Here is a 1086-nt window from a genome sequence, read left to right as displayed (position 1 = left end):
CATGAGTTTGAAAGACCCCATATGCTACTCACAAGGTAGGGTGTGGAACACTGTCTTTGTAAACTATCTTATGCCAATTGACCTTGGTGTCCCCTGAGACTGTGGTCCTGATCATGGTGTTTGGTTATCTCTAAGAAGTTTTCATATCCTCCCCTCCCCCATGCGCTCCACACATTCGTGGTTATACTTGTACCAAAGATAAACACACAGATACAAATATCCTCAGTCAAAACTACAAATATTCATCAATATACTCCCACTCTCTCCCCCACACCCATTCAGCCTGTGTGCTCACCTAAGCATCTACTCACAGAGAGCCACTATTATAGCATTATGTAGATCACAATATTTGCCTCTGTTGCCTTGAACTTTTGCAAACCTCCTGCTATCTTCCTCTGCCTCCATCATTTTGCCGACCTCCTTCTTACAGTACGGAAATCCTGGTGGTGTGTGGGGTTCCATTAGCAGTTGGAAACCTCCAGCTACCCTGTGGTAGAGAGATGAGGCTTTCTACTCCCATGTAGAGTTACAGTCTTGAAACATACTAGGTGACAGACCTCGTCGCCGAAAGGCTGCTATGTGTTGGAATTGACTCAAAGGCAGCGGGTCGTTCATTTATTTTAGAACGATCTCATTCAGCATAATGCCCTCCAGGTAAGCCCGTGTTATGATTTTATGAGGTGTTCCTGGACTCCTTGTTAATCTTTAACTTTTCAGGCTGTACCATTGCGGACATGTGCCAGTAGACACTGATGCTGATGGTATATTTATCCATTGATGGCATTTAGATGGTTTCCATCTTTTTGCTATTCTAAGCAGTGCTGTAGGGAACATGGGTGCGCATATATCTCCTCATAGCATGGCTCTTATTTCTCGAGGATGCATACCGAGAAGGACGATAACTGGATCATATGCTCTTTCCATTCCCAACTTTTTGAGGAAGTCCCGGACCGCGTTCTGCAGTGTTCGCGCCATGCTCACAGTCCATCAGCAGCCATGCTCACAGTCCATCAGCAGCGTGTGCGGTTGGCAGTCTCTCCACACCCTGGGCGGCATTTCATGTCTTCTGTTTTCTGGGGTAAGATG

The 1086-nt window shown here is 46.0% G+C and overlaps 1 protein-coding gene across 1 annotated transcript in view; it reads left to right on the top strand.

Moving 5' to 3' along the window:
- Window positions 1–973: 973 nt before the first annotated feature.
- PTPN9 (protein tyrosine phosphatase non-receptor type 9) overlaps window positions 974–1086 on the top strand; it is an 82619-nt gene continuing 82506 nt past the window's right edge. Inside the window, exon 1 of the mRNA XM_045285670.1 lies at window positions 974–1078. Within this exon, the coding sequence (XP_045141605.1) occupies window positions 974–1078 (105 nt within the window). The remainder of the gene's footprint in view (window positions 1079–1086) is intronic.

This window comes from Echinops telfairi, unplaced genomic scaffold, assembly GCF_000313985.2.
Source record: "Echinops telfairi isolate 266 unplaced genomic scaffold, ASM31398v2 ScPeMD7_7475;HRSCAF=8513, whole genome shotgun sequence".
Lineage (NCBI taxonomy): Eukaryota > Metazoa > Chordata > Mammalia > Afrosoricida > Tenrecidae > Echinops > Echinops telfairi.
This window is presented reverse-complemented; position numbering and strand designations above follow the sequence as displayed.